General features: G+C 47.4%; 1 protein-coding gene across 3 annotated transcripts in view; it reads right to left on the reverse strand.

Moving 5' to 3' along the window:
- LOC144737516 (guanylate-binding protein 1-like) overlaps positions 1-25,968 on the reverse strand; it is a 120,423-nt gene that overhangs the window by 77,448 nt on the left and 17,007 nt on the right. For 2 of the 3 annotated variants that reach the window (XM_078620241.1, XM_078620242.1), the window contains exons 4-6: positions 23,041-23,095; positions 13,749-13,786; positions 2,398-2,440 (exon numbers count right to left, since the gene is read on the reverse strand). In XM_078620241.1, the coding sequence (XP_078476367.1) occupies positions 2,398-2,440; positions 13,749-13,786; positions 23,041-23,095 (136 nt within the window). Of the gene's footprint in view, positions 1-2,178; positions 2,214-2,397; positions 2,441-13,748; positions 13,787-23,040; positions 23,096-25,968 lie in introns of those variants that run through there. The other variant, XM_078620243.1, reaches the window with a different exon arrangement.

Raw genomic sequence — 25,968 nt, forward strand, 5'->3', positions numbered from 1 at the left:
GCCGGTGAGTTTGCAGAGTACCTTCGTCTTGGAAAAATCTATTTCATGTGAGCCCACTGCTTTACAACAATGATCAGCAACGGCAGAATAATTGGTCCTAACGTGTTTCTGATCTGCCTTGTGTTCGCGAACGCAGTCCGAGACATGTCGTTTCGTTTCCCCAATGTAACTGCTGCTGCAGCCACAACTAAGTTTGTAGACACCCGGGTATTGCATATCAGGAATCACATCCTTTACAGATGGGATCAAATCACGGATTTTGTGTAATGTGTTGAAACGAACCTGGATCTTGTGTTTGTTTAAGATTTGGGAAATATTTTTGGTAACCCCTGCAATGTATGGCAAAGTGATGGTATTGATTAGATCCTTAGATGTTTGTTTGCCTCCCCATGGCTGGGGAGACAGCTTAGCGGATTGTACGGTCAGAATATTCGTTCATCCTGAGGGCTTGGTGTACGTGCTCCAGCTCACTGGCTAGGTGATACTGGTCGGAGATGCAATGGGCCCTACGGTGTAGTGTTTTGATGAGGGAATCCTTCTGGGCTGGATGGTGGTTAGCATCAGGCTTTAGATAGGCAATCCGTTTGGGTGGCTTTCCTGTAGATAGAGTGTCCCAGCGAGCCATCAGTTCTCTTTTCGATCAAAACATCCAGGAATGGTAGCTTGCCATTCTTTTCCACTTCCATGGTGAATTTGATAGATTGGTTTATGGAATTTATGTGGTTGAGAAATTGGTTCAGTGCTGGCAGGCCATGTGGCCAGATGACGAACGTGTCATCTATGTATCTCTTCCACAAGGAAGGACGTAGGGTGGATGTCTGGATGTCATCCGTCTCAAATTTCTCCATGAAAACATTGGTTACTACTGGCAATAAGGGAGGACCCATTGGGATACCCTCATTTTGTTTGTAGAATGTTTGTAGAATGTACCATTCAAACACTTACTTCACCTGGAATGGTACATTCTACAAACATTCTACAATGCCCTTACCGAAAGAACGAAAGAGTATAAATATAAATGTGCCGTTAAAGCCGCTACCAACCGACACAGCCAAACAGGAGGACTTCTCCACAACTCCGGTTGTCGCCTGACGATGCTGGTTGTTGTAATTACCAATGAAACAACGCGGTGCTCGAGTTGTAAATGTTGTAATGGGTTTCCTCTCCAACACTCAACCGGTTAGATAATGTGTGCATTGTCTTTGAAACCTATTCTTATTTTTCAACATGTTTAATACTCGCAAAAAGGTATCCCATAGATATAACTGTTCGATATGATACTTGCATTCTTATTGTACTGTTTGCCTTTTGGCGTTGGTGCCTGGTCTAACATTGATAGTGAGACAATGCCATAAAGAAGACTGTCTCTTGCATAGGGCAGTTTCAACGACAATACATATATTATCTGAGCATGTTTGTTTGCATATTTTGCCACAAGTACCCGTGGTTAATGCAGACTTAATGCCTTGCAAGAGGTATCTAAGTGGTGTTTGAGCATCTTAACACGCCACCTGTTTGATTGCCAGAAAGGGTAAAATCTATTCTTATTTAACAGCCAAATAATGAAACGCATCATAGGGCACTTTAATCGAGGAGATGGAGCAATGACATCCACACTTGTGTGAGTGCTCGTTGGATTGTTACATAGCAGGATCCTGAGCGATGTCATCAGCTTGGAAAGACCTTCATGGAACAGTCGATCAATATTTTTTTGATGATGATTAATCATGTTGTGATAGCTATGACATCACATAAGATATGGTGCATATAGTGATGCCATAGGGGTATGGACTCATGGGGTGCTGCAGTGGGAAGATGTTAACTCTCTCGGCTGGTATATATAGAGGTCGTGGGTTCGATCCCGACCCTGTGACGCTGCAGTATATTTGGAGTGTGTGTGTCTCTCTCCCCATGGTTGTGTAGATTTTTCTCCGGGTTCTCCAGTTTTTCCCTCCACATTTAGAATCAACATCACGCCTTTAGAGTATTTGGCTGCTATAAATTTCCACATTACAATAAGCAACTTCGTTGAGCTATAATTTGTGATAGCCAGGTTGCTTCTGAAAAAGAGCTCGATAGCTCAGTGGGCCTTACCTGGTAAAATAAAAAGTCTAGTTTTTAGTTTATATGTGTATGACGTGTGACGTTATCACGGTGGGAAAACATGTATCCATTTACCGCATTTTTTTTCATCACACAGTTTTGTGCTGGCCCTAAGAGCAACACAAATTGATGCAAAAGATCAAACTTATGACAGAGCAATTGTTTTCGAGCGCTAATTGTAAGCTCGTGTTACAGACCAACGGACAAGTGGAACTACGGAATTACCATTTTAAAACTTAGTTTTTGAAAACATTCAACTGGCACCAGGGTCCAAAATTGAACCATCACACTTACATGCTCTTGGGACGTTCCGTTTTGGAAGGAACCTTTGGTGAAACTGCAGAACACAGAGGGCGCTTGTTAGCGTTGACAATGTATCAATTACAATTTTATACACGAACTTTTTTCATAGAATGTATTATTCGGCTTGAAAAGGCCTCTTGATGACATATCAAGTCCTGTACAAGTAGCTTAGGACCACACATGGATCGGAGTAAAATGAGATGGGAGCCGAGAGGTTGGAGAATGCATCCATGGAAGTGGAATTACGTGAGAAGTAGGAGAGTCGAGTGTGTAGAGCAAAGTCGAGTGAAGGGAGAATCGAGTGAGATGAGAGGGGAAAGACAGAGGCAAGGTCGAGTCCCATAGAGGATCTTGAAAATAATCCAATCTTGAAATATATTTACACTTACAGTGGAAGTAAGTGGATAGTATTTGGTTATTTGGTCTCCTGTATATAACAATCACAATCTTTATTTATTATGGAGAAATCTAATGAGCTATAGAGATTTTTTTGCTAGAGATTCTTCAGCAGGAGCGGACCAGAAAGTTACAACAGCAACAAATGATACAAAAAACACGATAGGAGTGCAGAAAACGATAGGTATACAAACCTATTGGAAAGGTAAGCAAGTCACTCAAAATAAATAAGTAACAATTACCTTATTCTAAGAACAATAATTATCTGCACGCCTATACGGGTCACCACATGTCGATGGCCATTAACTGTGAGCAACCAATAACAGGTATTGTGATCTCTTGCATCCATAAACGGCAGGATGTGCATGCATGGTTTTCATGTGTAGGGGTGTTAGAGAGAGAGCCGTTATGCATGGCAGCTTATGGGAAACAAACACAGTGGGCGGGGCTACGTGAGTGCACGGGGGGGGGTGCTCTCAACGACGTCCGCACCAGGCAGCCCGCGGCCCCACCCCTCAGCGGGGGTGGAGTATAAAGGGGGATGTGTCAGAGGGCTCGGGGCAGAATGTTAAAGCTAAACCAGTGAAGACCGAAGATCGTCTAGCTAGAGCCCTGGACTCCCCTGGGACGCCGCCCTTGTCAGGGCCACGCAGGACCGAGCCAGCGGCGTGGTCCCGAGAACCAGAGCTAGTGCTCTGGGACTCCGGGTACCGTAGCCCGACTTACCAGTGTCGGGCCAGACAGCCTCCCCTAGCCCGTTGGTGGAGGACTAGGAGGTAGGTCAGAGATAGCTAGCAGTGTATTCCCAGCTAGCCGGGTGAGGGGGCCGATACCCCCTCTAGTATTGTATGTCCACAGTTGTGACTACTTGTACGGAATAAATACGTGTGCCTCACCAACGGTGTCCAAGAGTCATCAACGGTACTTCATCTGGTGTCAGAACAACTACGAACATGGACACGCGCCGGACAGCTCGAGCCGGAGTACCGCAGGTGGAGGACACCGCTGAAATTGTCGAGCCCGAGACGGCTCAACAAGACATCGTGCAGCCGGGGCCGGACGCATTCTTACCGGGGCATCAGGATGAAGAGGAGCCGCCATCAGAAGGGCTGAGGCTGGCTCACGCGAGGCTGGCGGAGCTGCTTTACGCCGCTGCCGCCACACTCGAACACATCACGCGGCTGGGGGCTGGTGGACCACCACGGGGCGAGGAGAACCGACGTCCGATGCGCCTTCCCGCCATCTCAACGGATTCAAACTTTGAATCTCCCGCCATCGCCGCAGCAGCTGATGAGGGCGTGGCCGGCCTGAACCTCGGGTCCAACATCGCTCTCGCGATGTTGGACATCACGGCTGCGACAGGCGATACCATCTGCCGTTCGCGCCGAAGCGCAGCCGAGTTACGGGGACAACAGCCTGCGAGCTTCCATGGCGACCACTGCACTGCACCAACGGCTGCCTCCGCTCAAAGAGTTTGTTGGCGCGGAGGGCGACTGGGGCGGCTTCCAGCGACGCTTCCTCGCCCACCAAGAAATGGGACGGTGGTCGGATGCTGAGGCTCTCTGCGCGCTGCCGGCGCTCCTCGACAGCGACGCACTCGCCGCCCTTACATCGGCGCCGAGGGAGAAGCGCTCCACGCTACAGATGGCGCTGCAGTTGCTGGCCGGGGTCTACGGACCTTCAGCGGGGTGCAAAGGAGTCGCCCCTGGCGTACAGGACGAGTCTCCTGGCACTGGCGAAGACGGCCTTCCCTCGAATGGACGACGACGGCGTGGACGCCATGGTCACAGAAAAAATCCTCCTGCTGGCAGACGACCTGGACATCGCCGTCGTTGCACAGGAGGACACGGAGATGAGTTCCCTCCAGGCTGCGCGGCTCCTCCACGCCAACCTGCTGTCACAGCGTCGGAAAGCCAGCAGGGCAGCGGCCGGGTGTGCGGTGGCTGCAGCCACCCTCCCGGCGGAGGAGGTTTACGCCGTCGACCGTCGACGGCAGCAGGGGACGGGAGCACGGTCGGGCCGGGATGGGTCGAGCCGCTTCGACCGCCCGTCATCGCCGCCGGCGCTCCCGCGTTGCTTCAACTGCGGCGTCCGGGGCCATGTCGCCTCGGGGTGCCGCTCTCCTCGGCAGCGGGGGACGACGCCTCGACAGGACGCCGGCCCTCCTCCTCCCAAGCTCCATCAACATAATCCGGCGAGTCGCGGCACCCCTCATGTTTGGCCCAAGCACACACTCGTCACACACTCGCACACCGCAACGAACGGGGGGCCGACATTGCGCTGCGACGGGCCAACACGCACCACTATGGGGACTCAAATCGAACCCAGGCAGTGGTCCATGTTGGCCCATCGCGTTGTGGCCGCGTCGTCGGGGTCGTCGGCCGTGGTGGGACACATTGACGGGGTGGAGGTACGCATCCTGGTCGATACGGGGGCATCGGCGACCATCATTTCCGAACTCATTTACAATATTCTACCTGTCCAGAGCCGTCCTTTACTGCCGGTTAATGTCCCATTCTATGCTGCTAACGGGGGCTCTCTTGGCATCATTGGACAGATTCGAGCGCAAATTTGTATCGGGGATATCAAATTGTCGGGCCCGATTTTTGTTTCCTCCTCGCTGGCGGTTCCGTGCCTGCTGGGGACGGACTTCTTGGGCAAAATGCCGATTCGTATTTTAATAGACCAGGGATGCATTGAGCTCCCGTCGGGACGACGCATGGCGTTCCTGCCTTCCCCTACTGCGGCTCGGACGGCGTTCGTAACAGTACCAGCGTTCGTCGTTAAAACAGTTCGTGTGCCGCCGGGAGCTCAAATGTTGGTGCCTCTAAAACTTCGTCGGCCCTTCGCTGAGGGCATTGGGGACCAGGGAATTCTGCTGGGACCATCTAGGGCCGGGGTTAGTGGACCTCATTTGATTCCGGCCCAGACCGTCGTAAGAGGGGACGGGGACCCTTTCATCGCGGTCCTCAATGTGGGGTCGCAGACAGTGGTAGTTCCTCAACGGACGGTGCTTGCTCACGCGACGCCGGTGCCCTGCGAGGAACCTGTTGCGAATCACGTCGGCACTGCTCCCCGGCCGCACCCACATTCGGACAGCGATGGAGGGTGGCTCGATGCGCTTTGTGCGGGATCGACGGACCTGTCAAATTCAGAGCGCCAACAGCTTAGAACGCTACTGCGGGAATTTTCCGACGTTTTCAGTCGGGACAAATACGATTTGGGTTGCACTCATCTGCTGCGTCACCATATTGACACGGGTGACAGCGCGCCAATACGCCAGAATCCGTTTCGGCTAAGTCCCGCCGAAAAGGACCATGTCAAATCGGCTATTGATGACATGTTAGCCGCGGACATCATTTCTCCTTCCACCAGCCCTTGGGGAGCGCCGATCGTCCTGGTTAAAAAGCAGGACGGCTCGCTACGGTTTTGCGTTGATTTTCGGCGCCTTAACAAAATTTCGGTTGCCGACGCATACCCGCTCCCACGGATAGACGAATCGCTGGACGCCTTGGCGGGAGCGCGATTCTTCTCCACACTGGATTTACTTTCGGGATTCTGGCAGCTTCCTCTGGACGATGATTCAAAGCCTAAAACTGCTTTCCGTACACCGCACGGCCTGTTCCAATTCAACCGGTTGCCGATGGGCTTACACTCAGCGCCGGCAACTTTCCAGCGTTTGATGGAATTGGTTTTGGCTGGATTGCAATGGGAGTCGTGCCTGATTTATTTGGATGACGTTATCGTCTTTAGTAAAACTTTTGACGAACATCTCCAGAGGTTGCGGGCGGTTTTCCTAAAGATGCGGGCTGCTAATTTGAAATTCAAACCCCAAAAATGTCATTTGTTACGCGATTCGGTGTGTTATTTGGGGCACATCGTGGGGCGCTCAGGTATTGCTACCGATCCCGCCAAAACGCAGTGTGTCAGCTCCTGGCCGACTCCCACCTCGGTGGGAGAGGTCAGGAGTTTCATTGGCTTCGCGTCGTATTACCGACGGTTCGTCGCTGATTTTGCGACGATTGCCAAACCCCTACACGCTTTAACATCAAAAGGGGTTCGGTTCCACTGGGGTCAGGAGGAAGAGGCTGCTTTCTGCTCCCTTCGGGACGCCCTGGTAAAAGCTCCTCCCTTGATTTACCCCGATTTTTCGGAACCATTTTTGCTCGACACCGATGCGAGCAACGGGTATTGGGGGCGTGCTTTCCCAGGTGGTTGACGGCGTGGAACGGGTGGTTGCGTACGGCAGTCGGGTGTTGTCTCCAGCGGAGCAAAGATATTGTGTCACCCGTAGGGAACTGTTGGCAATTGTCTATTTCATCCAACAGTATCGCCCATATCTGTACGGTCGGCATTTCACCGTCCGCACAGATCATGCGGCACTGCAGTACGCCCTGCGAGTTCAACAGCCATTGGGACAATTGTCCCGATGGTTGGAGATCCTCCAGGATTTTGATTTCGAAACCACCTACCGTAAGGGCGTTCGCCACACCAACGCGGACGCTCTGTTGCGCATGCCAACCACCTCCGAATGTGCATGCCTCCTGGGGTCGGGACGTTGCAAGCCAGCAGGGGACATGCCGGTTCCGGTCCTGGCGGCCGCCTCCGACGACGAAACATTGCTTCCAAATTCTATCGCACAACAGGGAAAAGATTCCCTGCTGGGTTTGCCTGTTAATGAATGGGGGCGCCTCCAGATGGAGGATACCTCCCTCCTCGCGTCGCGTCGTCGCGCCGGGGAGGCGGGGCGGGGGACGGGTGATGCCGACGCATGGGAAATGCACGCGGGGTTGCTGATGCATTGGGACGGGAAATATCATCGACACCGGCTGGTGGTCCCTTCTGGGTTACGGGGTAGGGTGGTGTGGGCTGCTCATGAGCGCCTCCTCCACCTGGGTACCCAAAAGACCCTCGCCTTGCTCCAGCTTGATTTTTTTGGCCAGGCATGACGAGGGATGTAGCAGATCTGTTGGCATCATGCCCTCGGTGTGCGCAGCGAAAACCACCAGCACGGGAGTCAAACCCGCCTTTGCAGTCTATCAGAGTCTCCAAAGTGAACGAACTTGTCGCGCTGGATATTCTGGGGCCATTTCCCGCCACCCCTAGGGGCAATAGATATTTGTTGACCGGGGTGGAATACTTTACGCGCTGGCCTATGGCCTGGCCCCTGGCCAACCAGTCGGCAGCAGCCATCGTGGAGGCCTTTGTCCAAGGTTACGTCATGGACAAAGGTGCTCCGGAGCGGCTGCTGACCGACCAGGGAAAATTTTTTTCCGGCAAACTCCTCCAACAGGTGTGTGAGCTCCTGGGAACGAAAAAAATTCGTACCTCTCCCTATCACCCGCAAACTGACGGGATGGTGGAGCGTCTGCATCGAACCATCACGTCTATGTTGTCGCAGCAGGTTTCGGACTCACAGACCGATTGGGACTTGCAAATTCAAGGGGTCCTGGCAGCATACAGATTGGCCCCCCATGCTGCGACGGGATTTTCACCCTTCTTCCTCATGTATGGCCGCGAACCTGACCCACCTGTTCGGGCACAGCTGCAGATCCCCGCGCCGCTGGGAAAAACTAAATTGGCCGACCATGTTAAATTTAACCTTGCGAAATTGACTGAGGCACGGGATGCTGCCATGCTAAATTCCGACAGGCGTCAGAAAGCGAATGAGTGCCTCAGACTGGGTCGCACGCACGTGCTACAGTGGAAGCCGGGGGACAGGGCATGGCTGCACTGTCCCCAGGTACCACTCGCGACCTCCTCAAAACTGGTGCAGCCGTGGCGGGGCCCCGTCGCGGTGGTCGAGGTTTTGCGGCCTCAGTGCGTTCGCATCAAATGGGGGAAGCGCCGGTGGTTTGTGCACCCCTCTAGGCTGAAACCCTTCGTTGCGGTGCGAGGCCCCACTCCACACACGCGTGGCCAAACATGTGGGGGGTCGGCCGACTCAAAGGGTCCGTCTCTGCTGCTCTCGCCTGACGTGTTGCCGGCTGTCCCGCCCCCAGGTGCACCAGGAATGACGGGCTCCCGCCCAACAACCCCTACGGGGGATGCCGAGGGTCTCGCGACATCAAGCGCAGACTCACTTCGAAATGGACAGCTGCCACCGGATGGTCCGCCATCCGGGGTTGCCCCGTGTGACGGGCCTGCGGCAAGGACGCGCGCAAGAATGCGCAGACTCTTGTGATGCACAAAAAGAAGATTTTTTATTTTTTTATTTTTTTATTTTCACGTGTATGGTTACTGTGCGCTGCGTCGGTGGTGTGCTCCTGGCACATTGTGTTGTGTTGTGTGTGTGTTGGGGGTTCCTTGCGATTTGTATATACGTTGCTTTTACAGAATTCGTATTTATTCGGGGGGGGGTGCGTCGGGTTGTTTTCCCTTCGGGGTTTTCTGGTTCTTGTTGTTGTTCTCTTCGCGTTATGTTGAAAAATAGTGAGGCACACGCGCGGTCAGGGGGTAAATGCGCTTTTATTGTCGTTTTTTTTGTATGTTGGCAGCCGGGACGGCTGCAAGCTATGCGGGGGCGGGTGATGTAGGGGTGTTAGAGAGAGAGCCGTTATGCATGGCAGCTTATGGGAAACAAACACAGTGGGCGGGGCTACGTGAGTGCACGGGGGGGGTGCTCTCAACGACGTCCGCACCAGGCAGCCCGGGGCCCCACCCCTCAGCGGGGGTGGAGTATAAAGGGGGATGTGTCAGAGGGCTCGGGGCAGAATGTTAAAGCTAAACCAGTGAAGACCGAAGATTGTCTAGCTAGAGCCCTGGACTCCCCTGGGACGCCGCCCTTGTCAGGGCCGCGCAGGACCGAGCCAGCGGCGTGGTCCCGAGAACCAGAGCTAGTGCTCTGGGACTCCGGGTACCGTAGCCCGACTTACCAGTGTCGGGCCAGACAGCCTCCCCTAGCCCGTTAGTGGAGGACTAGGAGGTAGGTCAGAGATAGCTAGCAGTGTATTCCCAGCTAGCCGGGTGAGGGGGCCGATACCCCCTCTAGTATTGTATGTCCACAGTTGTGACTACTTGTACGGAATAAATACGTGTGCCTCACCAACGGTGTCCAAGAGTCATCAACGGTACTTCACATGCATAATGTGCGTGCATAACGTATGTTGGTTAACCTATGAAAACTCCAACCGGCAAATTATATCCATTATAATTTATATGAATACACTAGCGGTGAGTACCCGGCGTTGCCCGGGCGAAAAAGGCAGACACATGTAGTTACACACGCAAATCCATTGATACACAAAAATAGAGTTACACGCACAAATGGACTCTCACATACATACATAGACTGAACAACAACCGCCATTCGCCACTAAGTGGCGGTGACGTCACAACAACGCTTGTGCCAGGCTATGTGCACCTTGAGGCCATGTGAAGTGTCGAACGCCCGCTGGCAAGAGGTCACAGGGCAAACCCAGATGGCACAGGTCGACTGACTGAGACGACTGGCTGATGCAGCACCTGTGGCCCCTACTGTGGCAACTTTCTGTGCTTTAGCCACCCGGCGCTCCGCTCGTTGTTGTGAGCGTCACTCCTCCGCCCTCCGTTGTTGTTGGAGGGTGACTGCCTCCAACTGGCCAGTAGCGTCTTTCAGGAGCCTCCTCCACAGTGGCCGATCTTGACACGGCTGGTACCAGTCATCCGCAAGTCTTCCTGTAGCACATAACTCCCATGTCGTCTCCAGCCCGTGCCGCACCTGTTTAGCCCCCTCGAACCGGCGGAACAAAAGCTGTTTAGGCATGTGGTGGCTGGCCATGCGGGCTACATGACTCAGGCAACGCAGCCTTGCCTGCCGGAGGTCACCGATGGGACTTTGTCCACATCTTTCAAGGATTTGTGAGCTCCTCACACAATGCAGCCTGGTTAAAGCCAGGATGGATCGTAGGCAGGCCAGCCTAAATGTTTCTAACTGGCGAAGATGTTCCATTAGGGGGGTCCAAGTTTCGCAAGCGTAGAGAAGGGAGGGAATGACCGTGGCTGAGAACACCTGAAGCTTCGTATGGAGTGATAGACCAGGTAGCTTCCACACAGCGTTACGCAGCCAATGAAAAGATACTGCAGCCCGACTGATTCGGAGTGAGACCTCTGCTGTTAAACCGGAGCCGGTCATTAGCACACTTCCCAGGAAAACTCTCCACTGTCTCCACAACTGGCCCATCACCAATTGGGAGTTGTGGGGGTGGAGTGTCCGATGGTACAAAATGGCCAGGCAGGTGCTTAGCTTTGGTTGGGCTGATGGTAAGGCTCCACCTGTTGTTGGCAAGCTCCAGGTTCAGCAGCAGCACCTGGAACTCCTCCTCCGAGTGAGCAGCCATTAGCATCGGCATACATAATGTGGTTGAGCAATAGGGAGTCATCCCTTGACCGCACCCGGGCATCGATCAGCCTCCCATTGTATCTGTAGCAGATGGGAATTCTTCCGGTACAGTCATTGAAGGCTCGACGAACTACGTGGTCCAATGTGGGAGCCAGAGGACATTCCTGTTGCACCCCAAGGTGTAAAGGGAATTGCTCTGACTCACGGCCACGTAGTTAAGACGCGGGGCCGCTCACCATCATGAAGGTCCTTAAGGATGGTGATGAGTGGGTTCGGGACTCGGAAAGTACGAAGAGCAACCCAGAGGCCAGGCCTACTGATGGTATCATAGGCTTTGAGCAGGTCAATAAAGCACACGCATGGACTAAGATGCACACATGGACCTACAGACACGCAAAAAAATGAAGTTACACTGACTAACATGGAGGCATGCACACACAGCGACTAACACACACGCACATGGACTGAGACACACAAACACATCGACTTACAGACACACACACATATGGACTCACACATACATAGACATGTACTTGAGATACGCACACATGGAGTAAAACACACATATCGACGTACACACATACAGCGACACACACACACATAGAGTGACACACACATTGCCGTACACACACATACACATGTCGACTGTCACACAGACATCCACTTGAGATATAGACACATGGAGTTGCACTCACATATATGGACGTACACACATACAGCGACTCACACACACACACCGACTCGCACACAGCAATACGTGGACTAAAATACACATTGACGTAAACACACATATGTACTCACACACACACATATGGACTAAGACACACACACATGAACTTACACATACATAGACTGACACACACATAGCCCTACACACACATACACATATGGACTGTGACACACAGATGCATTGACTTACACACACACATCGAGTGACACACACATGTATAGACTTACACACACATATGGACTGACATACACATCGACGTACACGCACACAGATCGACTGACACACACACATGGACTAACACACACACATAAACACTTTTGACGTTGTCCGTTCGAAAAAGACACCCACATGGAGTGAAAGACACGCATGGCTCTACACGCACACACATATGGACTCAAAGACACACACATGGACTCACACACACACACATCGACGGGCACAGCAGTCCCCGATGATGGCACAGCTATCAGTATCGCAGTACTACGTATGACTAAATAGCGTGACGTGAGCGATGAAAACAATAGAAATGCATTGAAGAAATAAGCAGAAATCACAGACTGGCAGTAGACCGTGGCAGCGTTATAAAAGCGCATCAAAAAAAGGGGAAATTGAGCAACCCAAAAATCCAAAAAGAGTTTTGTGTACACAAACATAATTATTGTAACATGTCAACTCGTTTCATAATGGTAAACAATGAACCTGAGTAGTTATCTTCACAAAAACAGAATTATTGTAACATCTGTGAACTTGTTTCATAATGGTAAACAATGAAGCTGAGTTTTTATCTGCACACAAACATTATTGTAATATTTGTCAACTAATGTGTTTAACAATAATAAACAATGGACTGGAGTTGTTAGCGAAAGAAGCAAGAAAATTTGTACTTAGCATAGGCGTGTTGAGGCCTTGTGCGATGCGTAGCCCCCGTCCTGGCCTACATTGGCGAGGCGCGGAGTTGGCACGTTGCCAGGCTAGGGGCTGGGCTGCTACCCCCCTCTCCAACATCCGCCGCCCGTGCAAGAATAATGCTATGTAAGCAGTAAAATATTATTATGTACGGAGTCTGTAGTATAAACTGAATGCATCGTGTTGGGGGGGGGGGGGGGCGAAGAGGACATGACACTGTGAAGAAATATCCACAGCGTCATGTGTGTACGTGTTGACTGTAAAACGCGTAAAAGAAAATGTCTCCCGTGAGCTGGAGTGAACGCGCATGACTTGGCAGGGTCCGCCCCCCCCTCCCCACGAAATTGGCGTCACTTGGTACAGTCGATGTCGTGCAATAAGTAAATAATGAATAATAGAAACGGCACAAATGTGTTAATTAAACTACTTTAAAGTTTACGGACGGGAAAACGGAATAGCCTATACCCACCACGGGGCTTAGGGCGTGCCGCCTGGCAAATTATTTCAGTGTTAAACACCACCGTCCGAGAGCCAAATCCCCCGCAAGCGCGAGCGCACGGAGACTTTTATATATAAGATTACCCCCCCCCCCCCCGCTCTGGTCTTTGCACCTTATTGGCTCACAAGTGACGACATGACATTTAAGCCCCACTCTTTTTAAGACCGAAACAGGACGATCATTTCTCCACAACTCTGGATGTCGCCTGATGCTGCTAGTTGCAATTACTGGTGAAACGTCACGGTAATCGAATTGTAAATATCGTGGGTTTACTTTCCAACACACCCATGTGCTGTACAAGTAAAAAATGTCACGTTTTGATGACGTGACAAACCTTACTAATTGGCTGTGTCGGGCGGTGGCAGATTTATCGAGAGACACATTTTTATTTATGCGGTCCAACCCAAAAAAACCTCTATTATGGATATTGGTCGTGAGAGCCTACGTGTTAGACTACAAACACAATCATACAACTATCGTGCGTTTCAAACCTGGTGTTGTGGTTTTCTGCGAAAGTGAGTTCTCTTGCCTGCGAATAGAAATATCACAACTCTTCATTTGTTTTTTAATTGTTTTTGTTTTCCATACACACGTTACACCGTTATGATAAAATATAAATTGGAGCAGAGTTTTGAAGCAGCGCGATGTTAACAAAATTGGCAGCTTGCAGCCAAATGCACTGGACAGACCAATACAATCAACAAATTCAACTGAAGCGAATTGGCTTCGAATTTAATACAGGGGTTGTTAGGTGAATATTTACGTGTCGATTTGTAGGGCTCCAAGTTATGGAAACATTTTAGCCTTGACTGATAGAGAGTGTATACGAGATAATTTAAGTATGGTGACTTTAGAGCAATATATATAAAGTTTCTCATGTATTTTAAATTGAGGAACACATGCAGTTTACAGTAATAGACAAGGTATCTGATTGGTTCAACCAAGCACGAATGACTTTATATACGGCTTCTAATATAGGCTTAGAACCAGAGGCAGCAGTTGCTCAGGAAGAGAACGCAACATGTCAGCATGTCTGCAGTTCACCAGGGACCAATATATGAGGCCATGGACAAGAAGAAGTAAGTAATTATTTTTGAATAATTCTGCACAGGGCATACAGGAAATAATATCAAACATATATCTTACCTATAAACGTCATACTTTGTCTGTCCGTCTGTCCGTCTGCATACGCGCTTGCGAGGGATTTGGCTCTAACCGTGGGGTTAATGTCGAAAAAAAGTTGCCAGGCAGCACGCCCTATGCCCCGCGGTGGGAATAGGCTATTCCGTTTTCCCATCCGTAAACTTTAAAAAAGTTAAATTAACAATTTGGTGCCATTAATTTAGGTACCAAGCAACGTCTCAACTCATCACCACTCCCAACACACATACACATCTTTGGTCACAGCATCAGGTTCACCGATCACTATAGCTACCTCAGTGTCATCCTAGATTCAACTTTATCCTTCGACCGTGAAACCAATAATATCATCAGTTCATGTAACTTTCACCTGAAGGCTCTCAGACACCTACGTCCTCTCATCTCCACTGAAATTGCCAACACATTGGCATGTTGCATAGTTGGATCTCGCCTTGACTATTGCAACTCCATCCTAGTCCGGACCTCCACTGGCAACCTAAAAAAACTTAAGAGACTACAAAACAACCTAGCACGCATCGTCATTGGCCACACTCATCCCCGTCTCGACTCACTTGCCTGTCTCCGTGCCCTCAACTGGCTATCCATCGCCAGCAGGCTCATATACAAGATTGCCTGCCTCTGCCACCATGCGTTCACATCTGCCTGACCGCCGTACCTTTCTTCATTATTGACGACTTGCAGCTCAGCACACGGCAGATGCCTGCGCAGCGCGACTCACGACCTCCTCTTGATACCAAGATCCAGGATGGTCATGCCTATGCGCCGCTTCTCGGTGGCAGCCCCAACAGTCTGGAACGCTCAATCGCCTCCTTCAAGAGATACTTAAAAACTCACCTCTATAAATATGCTTTCGAGCGACTCTGAGCTTGGCTGCGCACTTCTGAGTTGCGGCCGTTACGTCCGCAAACTTGCACGTTATAAATTGCATTATTATGTTTATTTATTTACTTTTGCTGCCCCGCGTGGGGACAAAGCACGCTATTGCGCATGCGCGAAACGCTGACAGGAGTTGCCCCTGGCAACACACACTCCATCGCTGGAGGGTGGGGGAGAATTCTCATTCGCATTCATAATGCAAAAAAAAATACACGCAACGCTGAATTAAATTAATCAAAGTGTCATGTCCTCTTCTCTCCCCCCCACCCCAATGTGTGCATTTACTATTATAGGGTCGGTATATACTAAAATTATAGTGCACTGCTGTTGTGAAAGCCTGTACTACCACAGTATGTACTACTATTATTGTAGCGCGGGGGGGGGGGTAGCAGCCCAGCCCCCAGCCTCGGCCAGCTGGGCAATCTAGGCGAGGCCGCAGAGTCTGCATGGGACTAGGCCTCACCACGGCACTGTCAGGTGAGTACTTTGTGCAATACAGTCGATATATACAGCTATAGAGTCAGCATGTACTACTGTAGTGATAGCAGGTACCACCACAGTCAGTATGTACTGCTGTAATCGTACAGGTACCACCAGTCAGTATGCACTGCTGTCATAGCAGGTACCACCACAGTATGCACTGTTGTAATCATAGCAGGTACCACCAAAGTCAGTATGCACTGCTGTAATTATAGCAGGTACCACCACAGTATGCACTGATGTAATCATAGCAGGAACCACCACAGTTAGTATGCACTGCTGTTGTGAAAGCCTGTACTACCACAGTATGTACTACTGTAATCACAGCAGATATCACCGCAGTCAGTATGCACTGCTGTTATCATAGCAGGTACCACAGTTGAACACGTAGGCTTTCGCGACCAATATTATTCATAATCAACGTTTTTGGGTTTAGATCGCGTTATTTATAAATGTGTCGTAACCCTCCACCACCCGACATGGCCAATCAGTAAAAAAGTGTCACGTTGACAAAAGACAAATAGTTCACTGCTTTAGCCCATCGGGCAATTCTGGCGAATTGCCCGATGATGCTGGATGCAATTACCAGCGAAACGTCCTACTCATATTGTAAATGTTGTGGTTTCACGCTTCAACACACCGGTGGGCTAAAGCAGTGAACTATTTGTCTTTTGTCAACGTGACACTTTTTTACTGATTGGCCGTGTCGGGTGGTGGAGGGTTACGACACATTTATAAATAACGCGATCTAAACCCAAAAACGTTGATTATGAACAGGTACCACAGTCTGTATGCACTGATGTAGTGATTGCAGGTACCACCACAGTATGCACTGCTGTAATCATAGCAGGTACTACCACAGTTGGTATTCACTGCTGTAGTCATAGCAGGTACCGCCACAGTCGGTATGCGCTGCTGTAGTGAAAGCAGATACCACCACAGTCGGTAAGCACTGCTGTAGTGATAGCACGTACCACCACAGTCAGTATGCGCTGCTGTAGTGATAGCAGGTACCACCACAGTCGGTATCCACTGCTGTAGTGATAGCAGGTACCACCACAGTCAGTATGCATTTCTGTTGTCATAGCAGGATACCACCACAGTCAGTATGCACTGCTGTAGTGATAGCAGGAACCACAGTTGGTATGCACTGCTGTAGTGATAGCAGGTACCACCACAGTCGGTATGCACTGCTGTAGTGATAGCAGGTACCAACACAGTCGGTATGCACTGCTGTAGTTAAAGCAGGTACCACCACAGTCAGTATGCACTGCAGTAGCCATATCAGGATACCACCACAGTCAGTATGCACTGCTGCAGTGATAGCAGGTTCCACTACAGTCGCTATGAACCGCTGTAGTGATAGCAGGCACCTCTACAATAGTTATGCACTTCTGTGGTGAAAGCAGGTACCACCACAGTCGGTATGCACTGCTGTCGTGAAAGCAGGTACCACCGCAGCAGTATGCACTGCTGTAGTGAAAGCAGGTACCACCCCAGCAGTATGCACTACTGTAAACATAGCACAGACCACCACAGTGAGTATGCACTGCTGTAGTGAAAGCAGGTACCACCACAGCAGTATGCACTGCTGTAATCATAACAGGTACCACCACAGTCAGTATGCACTGCTGCAATCATAGCAGGTACCACCACAGTCTGTATGCACTGCTGTAGTGATAGTAGATACTGCTATCGAGTTGGTAGATACTGCTATATAGAGTTAGTAGATATAAAAACAATCATGAAAATTTTACTATGGTCAGTAAATACTAGTATACAGTCAGTAGCTACTACTGGCTCAGTAGATACTACTGTACAGTCAGTTGATACAATTTAAAAGTCAATAGATACTACTTACTCTGTTGTATGTAGGGTGTGTATTTATATATATCTACGTGGGGGTAAAGATATTTTTGAGGGGGTCGGTCGACAATTTTGGGAAACCTTTTAGATCAACTATTCACTTTCTATAACTTTTTGGACTTGTGCAAGCCTCTTATAATTTTGTTGGTGGAGAAATGGACAAACAGCCCACCGGGCTTTCACAATACCTTAGTATCTGTGTATGTTTATGTAAGGTTTTTAAGAGAAGTTTTGAAGTATATTTTTCGCCCGGGCAATGCCGGGTACTTCCCGCTAGTATATATATATAAAATGAGGGAGATGCCTACAAATGATTGTATTTGTAAGGGATGTCAGGGGTAGGAATGGAGATGGGACAGTGGGTTAAGGGGCATGGAGAGGATTCCCACCAAAAGGAGGGGGCAGTGGAGTGGGAACAGTGGGAGAGGGGAGGAGCAGGTGAGGAGATATAGGAGGGGGCATTGCGGGGCTTGGGCATTTTGGTGGAGAACGAATTGAGAGAGGGCTGTGGGTACGTGGGGACTTGGAGGAAATAAAGGACGGACCCCCCCAACCTCGTGTCGGCTCTATTTTACCTCTTTATGTTGTGAATTATTACTTAATTATGTAAAATTACGTGACTATAGACAATAGTAGTTATACTCTTTGGTTCTTTCGGTAAAGTCACATAGGTAGAAAAATAATAGATCACGACGTTTCGATCACAACACAAGCAATCGTCATTAGGTGGGACGACCACAGCATGAAAAAACTGCTGAAGTAGGCGAGAGATCTGCTGTGGTACGAGGTTATATGGTAGGCCTCGGCAGTACGGGGGAGAGAGAAGAGGGGGGGAGGAGGCGGGGCAGAAAGTGGACCCTGCAGCAGCACCCAGGTCACTGGAGTAAAGTGGACCACTGCGGCAGCACTGGAGAAATTGGCTGCAGGGGGAAGAGAGAAGGGGGGGGAGGCAGGGCAGAAAGTGGACCCCACGGCAGCACCCGGGTCACTGTAGTAGAGATCGGAGAGAGATGCACAGAGAGAGAGAGAGAGAAAGACACACAGAGAGTCAGAAATAACAGCTTACATAGGCAGGTAGAATGGAAACATTACAGTCAGTTAAGACTTTACCTTGTTAATAACGTCCTTCCAATGATTGCTGAGTTTGTACCCATTTTCTCGGTTGAAGTTGTGTCTGTGTTTATATATCTGGATGGCTTCATGAACAAATCGCTGATAATAGCCGGTGGGTTTGCAGAGAACCTTCGTCTTGGAAAAGTCAATTTCGTGTGAGCCCACTGCGTTAAAACAATGATCAGCAACGGCAGAGGTATTGGTCCTATCGCTTTTCAGATCTGCCATTGCAATCATTGAAGACTTGGTCGAACAGGGACTGAATCCAGATGTACCAACTTTGGTAAGGCACTGCCTTACCAACACTTAGTTCACCTGGAATGGTACATTCTACAAACAAAACTAGGGTACCCCAATGGGTTCTCCCCTATCGCAAGTGGTAGCGAATGTTTTCATGGAGAAATTTGAGACGGATGCCATCCAGACATCCACCCTACGTCCTTCATTGTGGAAGAGATACGTAGATGACACGTTCGTCATCTGGTCACATGGCCTGCCAGCACTGAACGAATTTCTCAACCACATCAATTCCATACACCCATCCATCAAATTCACCATGGAAGTGAAAAAGGATGGCAAGCTACCATTCCTGGATGTTTAGATCGAGAAGAAACCTGATGGCTCGCTGGGATACTCTCTCGACAGGAAAGCCACCCACACGGATGCCTATCTAAAGCCTGACTCCCACCACCATCCAGCCCAGAAGAATTCTCTCATCAAAACACTACACCATTGGGCCCGTTGCATCTCTGACCAGCAACACCTAGCCAGTGAGCTGGAGCACGTACGTACACCAAGCCCTCAGGATGAACGGATATTCTGAGCATACAATCCGCAAATCTGTCTCCCTAGCCATGGGGAGACAAACAAACATCTGAGGATCCAACCAATACCATCACTTTGCCATACATAGCAGGGGTTACCAAAAATATTTCCAAAATCTTAAACAAACAGAAGATCCAGGTTCGTTTCGCCACAGTACACCAAATCCATGATTTGATCCCATCTGTAAAGGATGTGATTCCTGATATGCCATACCCGGGTGTCTACAAACTGAGTTGTGGCTGTGACAGCAGTTACATTAGGGAAACGAAACGATATGTCTCGGACTACGTTCGTGAACGCAAGGCAGATCTGAAACACGGTAGGACCAATACCTCTGCCGTTGCTGATCATCGTTTTATGCAGTGCGCTCACACGAAATTGACTTTTTCAAGACGAAGGTACTCTGCAAACCCACCGGCTATTATCAGAGAATTGTTCATGAAGCCATCCAGATATATAAACACAGACACAACTTCAACCGAGAAGATGGATACAAACTGAACAATCATTGGAAGGACGTTATTAACCAGGTACAGTCTTAACTGACTGTGATGTTTCCATCCTACCTGCCTATGTAAGCTGTTATTTACGACTCTGTGTCTTTCTCTCTCTCTCTCTCTGCGCATCTCTCTCCGATTTCTACTCCAGTGACCCGGGTGCTGCCGCGGGGTCCACTTTCTGCCCTGCCTCCTTCCTCCTTTCTCTCTCCTCCCCCTGCAGCTGATTTCTCCAGTACTGCCGCGGTGGTCCACTTTACTCCAGTGACCCGGGTGCTACTGTGGGCTCCACTTTCTGCCCCACCTCCTTCCCCCCCCTCTCTCCCCCCCCTACTGCCGAGGCCTATATAACCTCGTGCCACGGCAGATCTCTCACCTACTTCAGCAGTTTCTTCATGCTGTGGTCGTCCCACCTGATGACGATTGCGTGTGTTGTGATCGAAACGTCGTGATCTATTATTTTTATACCGACGTGACTTTACCGAAAGAACCAAAGAGTATGGATTCCTGCAGTCACGAAAGCTTCAAATCAAGATTAGTTATACTCTTGCATAAGGTAAATAGTTATTAAAAATATAAGAATAGATTTTACCCTTTCTGGAAATAAAACATATGAAAATGTTCAAACACCAAATAGATACCTTTTGTAAGGAATTATCTCTGCATTAACCACACGTACTTGTGATGAACATAAAACTCAACATTTTCTGATAACACCTGTTTTATTGCCAGAAAGGGTAAAACGTATTCTTATTTTTTCATATTAAATACTGTAAAAAAGGTCCTACATTTTTATTGTAGATATGAATAGTATACTTTAAGATTAGATTTTAAGAGGAATTATAGGAATCCAAGAATGTAATTTTAAAGGATATCTGCTTTTCAGTAAAAATCTTAATCACGTGAATACTTTAGAGGCATACGTCGGTTTACGCCTCAAGATGCATTTCTGAAAACCAGAATCTCCATCTTAAAGTATTAAATTCGTAAATTTGTTTGGTGGATCGCAACGTGGTACAGTACACAAAACAGAGGATGCTCAAAAACCCTTTTTGTATCTATACAACAGTACATTGTCTATTGTACTAGTGTTTAAGCAATTGACAAATTACGAACAACTTCTTAGATTTAATGAAATCGAATTTCGGCGTGGACGAAATTTAACTTCGGGCACGCACCACGAGGTCATCATCCGAACAAACAAGAACAAGAAGCACCACCTGGCAGGCTGCCTCATCCGTCCGCGACAGGGTCGCAGTAGCAGCAGTAACGTCTCCACATTGCCTATCCAGGCATTCTCAATATGCTGAAGATCTTATGTGAGTTCTCTAAAAGGTATTTTTTTTTATCATGAATGAAGCGTTTAAATGTTTTTGTTAATATTATTTTGTATTATTGCGGTGGTGTTGTGGAAAGTGATGAAGGTGTATTTTTTTTTCTTGATTTGAAGCTTTTGTGACTGCAGGAATCCATACTCTTTGGTTCTTTCGGTAAAGTCACATAGGTAGAAAAATAATATATCACAACGTTTCGATTGCAACACAAGCAATCGTCCTCAGGTGAAAAAAAGTAAAGCAGGAGAACTGCTGAGGCAGGAAAAATATAGCGAGAGAGCTGCTGCAGCAAGAGGTTATATAGGTTTGAGATGGGTGCAATCCACGGGTAAGTGGGCGGGGCTAGAGATGGAATTTGCATGTAAATGTAAGATCGGAGAGCTGATATACCCCATGACTAAGGTGCTGAAGAGGCGGCCATTGTATTGCTAAGCTTAGTATGTCAATAAGAATAGGGTTCTTCCCCTTTTTTCTGGAAACAAAACTGAAACCTTTTTATGAGGAATCATGTCTGCATTAACCACAATACTTGTGTTCAAAATGCAAACAAAAAACACACTGATAATATGTGCATTGTCCTTGAAACTGATTGGTCCACACCAGAGATGGCTTTCTTTTGAGCCTCATCTCAATTGGTGCTAGACCAGATGACGCCAAAAGGCGTACACTATCAAAGTAATGATGGCTCGGGGTAAGCATCTATATCATTAGACCTCCTTTGTCAGGACGATTGCTTGTGTTGCGATCGAAACGTCGTGATATTTATTTTTCTACCTATGTGACTTTACCGAAAGAACCAAAAAGTATGTATTTTTTGGTAAGAAGTCGATTTGTAATGACTGACCGAAGCGCATTCCAATGTTTTAGTATTACATTAATGGGAAAACCCATTCCGATTTTACTCAAAATCAGTTTTACCAGTGTTTTTTTAAAGAACACATTACTCTTTGTAAATCGGGGGATACCTGTGTATGTATTATTAGTTTATTTGTATTAGTTTATAAAAATAGTTTACACTCCTATAAAAATAATAGTCGTCATAAATACGGTATGTGGGGGAAAATATATATTAATATTTACCAGGTAAGGCGCACTGAGCTACATAGCTCTTTTTCAGAAGCGACCTGGCTATCACAAATAGCAGCCAAATATTCTAAACTCAAAATGTTGACTCTAAATGTGGAGCGAAAACCCAGAGGACCCAGAGAAATATCCACCCGACCACCAGGAGAGAGAGACACGCAATCTCCAAATATACAGGCTTCAGGGTCAGGATCGAACCCATAACCTCCTGTATGCCAGACAAGGTAGTTAAAATCTTGCCACCACATATCTCTATGGAATCATTAACAGCTCACCACCGTGGTGCCCAAATGAACGTGTACGGGTCTCTATGCGAGTCGATAGGTTTCTATGCAAGTCCTTGGTGAATGAGGTAAGACCATCAACTCACTACACCTGTGAACTTGGTTTCATCAGTCAGCCTAAACCCCGATTGGAACTCAGCATTTCACCATTGCCAGCTCAGTATCCCTGGCCTCTGAGCCACTCGACCTCCTGATATTGAGTTAAGAGCCATTCACATGCCTCCAGACCACGGCAGAAGAATGGATTGCATGCATATCACTCACTCTTTATTTTTCCAGTCCCTCATTATGGTGCTTGTTTTCTTGTACGCATCTTCGTCTGTGAAAAACACAATGAAATAAAAATACAAATTTATAACGCATGCCATATTTTATGACATCTCAGAACCTTGCAAGTGGTAAATTGAATATATTCGGCAGTCCCGGGCCGATCCAGCGAAACTAGCAAAAACGTTCCAAAACTTGTAACCAGTCCAGCGATCGGCGCCGTGTGCATGACAAAAAAGTAGCTATGCTTTATTTCATTGCCAAATGTTATATACACTACATCATACACTAGATACAACAACTGAATTAATGAAAAAACTGCACGTATATACATTTTTCATGACTAATAACTACAGAAAATAAAACAGAACATATACAATGCGATCCGATGAAAAGTGTGCGTATAATTCGGCATTTTCAAGAACGCCAGTCTAAAGGCTGCATCAGTCCAGCGATCATCAAACACATTGTGTTGTTAAAACAACAGCGTAGTGGTACGGACATCACCCCATGCAGAGTCTTAACTTTTTACAATATGATATTTATTTACGCTAATATTCCATAGTAAACATATTTAAAACAGTCACAAAACATATACACAACACTCAAAAACATGTATTTTAAGAATGTGCAAAACTAAGCTATTTAAAATCATAATGATAAGTGATTATACGGCTTTTTTGAAAATCCGGCGCCCTTCCCTCCAAAGTCGCCGGTTAATCGATGATCTAGTGTACATATGTAAAGTTTTTATGGGTGTAGTAGGATTTATTATTATTAAGAAACGGTCATATAGCAATGAAATACCAATGAGCTACCAAACCATGCACACTGCTAAAACAGTATGTAAGAGATACACACCCACCCTCCTTGAAGGACTAGGGGCTCTGTCACATCTCGTGGTGGAGAGATGTTAACTACCTCACCTGGTATACAAGGGGGCGTGGGTTCGATCCTGACCCTGATGCAGCTATATTTGGAATTTGCTGTGTCTCTCTTTGTGGTAGTGTGCATTTTTTTCCCTCCAGATTTCGAATCAAAGTGCGTTTAGAGTATTTGGCTGCTATACATTTCCACATGATAAGCCACTTCGTTGAGCTATCATTTGTGGCCAGGTTCACTTCTGAATAAGAGCTACAGTACATAGTTCAGTGCGTCTTACCTGGTAAAATATATACTCCTGATGATGCTGGTTATAATAACCAGTGAAACATCGTACTCGAATTGTAAATGGTGTAAGTTTAGTCTCGAACACAACGGTGTGGTGAACTGGTAACAAATGGGCATTTGTTGGTTAGGTGACAAACATTATTTAATTGGCTGTGTTGCGTGGTGTCAGATTTAACGAGGCATTTATACTCTTTGGTTCCTTCGGACCGACGCGTGTGTTGCGCCCGAAACGTCCTGATTTATTTTATTTTATACCAACGTGACTTTACCGAAAGAACCAAAGAGTATGGATTCTTGCAGTCACGAAAGCTTCAAATCAAGTTTGAGGCATTTATATTTACGCGATCTAACCTAGAAAACCCTCTATTACGGGTAATATGGGTCTCGAAAGCCGATGTATTAAACCAATCTAAAAACAGATTTTTTTTTTAAATAGTTTAATAAATGGGATGCAGGAACATATTTTCTAATTTCGTTGATTTGCTCTTAATTTAGGGTAGTGCAGGTTCTTGCGACACAGGTTTGGCCAGATCATCACGTGGCCTCACCCAAAAATCAATTATATTATCAGTAATAATTTTGGCTGCGAAAACTTCCGTGTTAATTTATTGCACGAGCAATTTTTGTTTATTTATTCTTCTTTAAAATATTTTTATTGTAATAAATGTCATGTGATTAGTGCAATATTTCGATTTAAAGCTTTTGACTGCAGGGATTCATCTTCTTGGTTATTTCGGTAAAGTCACGTAGAAGGGAAATAATAAAATAATAAAAATTAAACATAATAAAATAAAAATTCTCATGACGTTTCGGCCACAACACAAGCATCCGTCATCAGGTGAAGAAACAGAGCTGTCGGAAAGACAGCGTCCCAATGAACACCGCCAAGCTTGGCAGCGTATATTTAAGCTGCGTCGGGGGAGGAGAGCGCCTTGACAAAGGAGTTTACATATCAACAGCGGAATAAGCATATTGATGGAAAATGCAGATATGGGATTAATCACTCCTTGTGGAATTTGTAGGTGGTGGGGGGTCTCAAAGTTATATAATGCTAGTGTAGTATGTAGGATTAGCAGTGATAAAGGGAGGAAGTAGGATTAGCAGTAATAAAGGGAGAGAAATTTTAAACGTAAGGAGATGCAGCAGCCAAACCCCCGCGTATCAAGCTCGTGCATTATGTGGGCAACAAAAAAGGAGGAGTTTCTAAAGAACTGCAAATGCCCTACTACAATATAATACACCTATGTGAAAAAACTAAATATGAACTACATCAATATAATCAATGTGCTCAATATACTCAATATACTCTCCAAGTTTGTTATCGGTTCACTATATGGTAGTCATTATATAGTGTAGCGTATACCCAGTTACTTAATATCCTTGGTTCTTTCGGTAAAGTCACGTAGAAGGGAAATAATAAAAAAATATAAATATAAAACAATACAAATTCTCACGACGTTTCGACTGCAACACAAGCAATCATCATCAGATGTGAAATCCACAGCAATAAAAATTTGAAAAGGATCTCAAAGCTATGTGGAAACCCTCCCCATAGAGGCTGTTAAATTTTGATTTAAAGCTTTCGTGACTGCAGGGATTAATATTCTTGGTTCTTTAGGTAAAGTCACGTAGAAGGGAAATAATTAAATAATATAAATATAAAACAATAAAAATTCTCACGACGTTTCGACTGCAACACAAGCATTCATCATCAACTTATTGGAGAGTATATTATGCACATTAATTATATTGATG

Source organism: Lampetra planeri, chromosome 71 (assembly GCF_965212315.1).
Source record: "Lampetra planeri chromosome 71, kcLamPlan1.2.h2, whole genome shotgun sequence".
Classification (NCBI taxonomy): domain Eukaryota; kingdom Metazoa; phylum Chordata; class Hyperoartia; order Petromyzontiformes; family Petromyzontidae; genus Lampetra; species Lampetra planeri.